The sequence below is a fragment of the Cyprinodon variegatus genome, unplaced genomic scaffold (genome assembly GCF_000732505.1).
Source record: "Cyprinodon variegatus isolate N-32 unplaced genomic scaffold, C_variegatus-1.0 Scaffold896, whole genome shotgun sequence".
Classification (NCBI taxonomy): domain Eukaryota; kingdom Metazoa; phylum Chordata; class Actinopteri; order Cyprinodontiformes; family Cyprinodontidae; genus Cyprinodon; species Cyprinodon variegatus.
Genome location: NW_015151349.1, coordinates 145058 through 147022, shown reverse-complemented (window position 1 = coordinate 147022; position 1965 = coordinate 145058). Strand labels below are relative to the sequence as shown.

The window sequence follows — 1965 nt, the reverse complement described above, 5'->3', positions numbered from 1 at the left end:
CAAAAAAGTACTCCAGAGTGTTGTTCAGCATGGGGGTGAGTAGAAAATGAAGGCTAATCATGTTTTGGGTGTACTATTCCTTTAAGGGAAGAGCAGAAGGTAATTAAACCAAGAGAGCTAGCTGTCAGAATTCAGAGATTTTTTGTCATATTATACTGAAATACAATTTCAGTTAACCTTTTTATATTTTCAGTGGCCCTAATCCTCTTCCATACATGAGTCCTTAGACTAATGAGAGGAGGAACTTTTCTCTGCCTCCTGATCCTAACAGTAACAGAATAAGGAGCTCCAGGTGCTGCTGGGTTTCTGCCTCCTCACCTCTCTGATGGACTGACTCCCATCCGGGTTGATCCTGAACGATCCGGTCTGGATCATCTTCTTTGGGTCTATCTGGGATATGGCCCAGTCCATCTCATCGACCAGAGCCCTGCATGCTGAAGGGGCAGAACAACACAGAAAGGTGAACAGATTTCTGATTTAGCTCTGAAAAACTACCAAGTGGAAACATGTATACCTCCACATCGGAGGTCCTGCCCTTGTCTGGCGGACAGACTGAAGCTCGGGAGGAGACACACAGCTACACAGGATGCGAGCAGCACAGCAGCTTCCCTCATTCTGTCTCTAAACAACAGGATTAGATTATTAATCTCAATCTGACAGCGAGGAACAGCAACAGGTTCACTGGCGAACTATCAAAGCTCTCTCAGCTTCATTTATCTATCTAAAACCAAAGCATGTTAAAAATCTAGTTTCATCTTTTTCTTATTCAACTCACCTAATTCTGGCAGCTTTTAGGGTAAAACTTCCAGGCTTTTCCACGCTGTTTTATGGCATCCGATGAAATATGGTGACGTAGCAACGGAGCAGCTTCTCCGCCGGTCAAAGCTGCTCACTTACCGGACAGCGCCCCCGCCTGGCCAGGAAGATACCAGCAGCACCACCGAGGTAACCCAGAGGAAACCACACTGAAGCATCCTGGAGGTGTGGGGTAACAAACTATAAATACTTAGTTACTATACTTAAGAAGTTTTTTCTTTTTTTAGTATATGTACTTTACTTGATTGTTTCTTTTCTAAAGACTTTTTAGTTTTACTTTCTTCATGTGAAACTAAACATCTGGACTTTCCATACCTGTATTTTTCTTACTTTCTTCAAACTGACAACAGGATGATGGAACAGCTGTAACAAAACAGGGAAATCAAGAAGAGAAACCATCCGTTAGGGTTCAGTTTGTTGATAGGAAAACGCTGATGGCAGCATGGATGAAGACAGGGGGGTAAAGGAAATATTGCAGACGATTGATCAGACTCTGAGGGGCAAGACATTCACCCTTTATTCAGGGGTTGACGTTAAGGATTTTTACCATTTGCCCTTTGGGCAAGTGACTTTTACATTTCATTTGCCCAGAAACTATTTTTACTTGCCCAGTATAATTTTTGATAAATATAGTTCCTAATATTCATTTTTGTATATATATCAATGAAACATGTTTGTTTTTTTAATGTTTTTTGTAATTCAGTATTTTTTACGTAAGTTTCCAGGTTCCTGGTGTGTATATGCATGCGTGACGGTCAGATAATGAACTCAAGCCTACATTACCGTGCTAACATGCTTTTCAATCCTTCCTGCACATTCTTTTCAAATTAAACTTTGCTTTAAACTGCTTGGAAAAATATAAATTGTAATTTTTAAAATCTTGCTTTTGAAGTGGTCCACTCTCAGCTAAACATTGGAATTTTAAAGTTGACAGTACGTGCGTAGTATGACCAAACACAAAAAGCAGAGAAAGTTTTTTTTTTTTCAAATTTTTGTGTGACATCCCAAGATATAAGGCTGGGCGATACAGCTGAAAAATCGATCTATTTTTCACTCCTTTAGTTTGACAATAGACAAAGTCAAATGACAAAGATTACTTGAGAAAAAACATTTTATTTCAATCATCCCCTCTGGAAAGGTGGCCTGGTG

General features: G+C 39.9%; 1 protein-coding gene across 1 annotated transcript in view; it reads right to left on the bottom strand.

Moving 5' to 3' along the window:
* LOC107099676 (protein canopy homolog 2-like) overlaps positions 1-913 on the bottom strand; it is an 8001-nt gene extending 7088 nt beyond the window's left edge. Inside the window, exons 1-3 of the mRNA XM_015397896.1 lie at positions 776-913; positions 515-621; positions 319-434 (exon numbers count right to left, since the gene is read on the bottom strand). Coding sequence (XP_015253382.1) covers positions 319-434; positions 515-614 — 216 coding nt within the window. The 5' untranslated portion in view covers positions 615-621; positions 776-913. The remainder of the gene's footprint in view (positions 1-318; positions 435-514; positions 622-775) is intronic.
* Between the last annotated feature and the right edge of the window lie 1052 nt (positions 914-1965).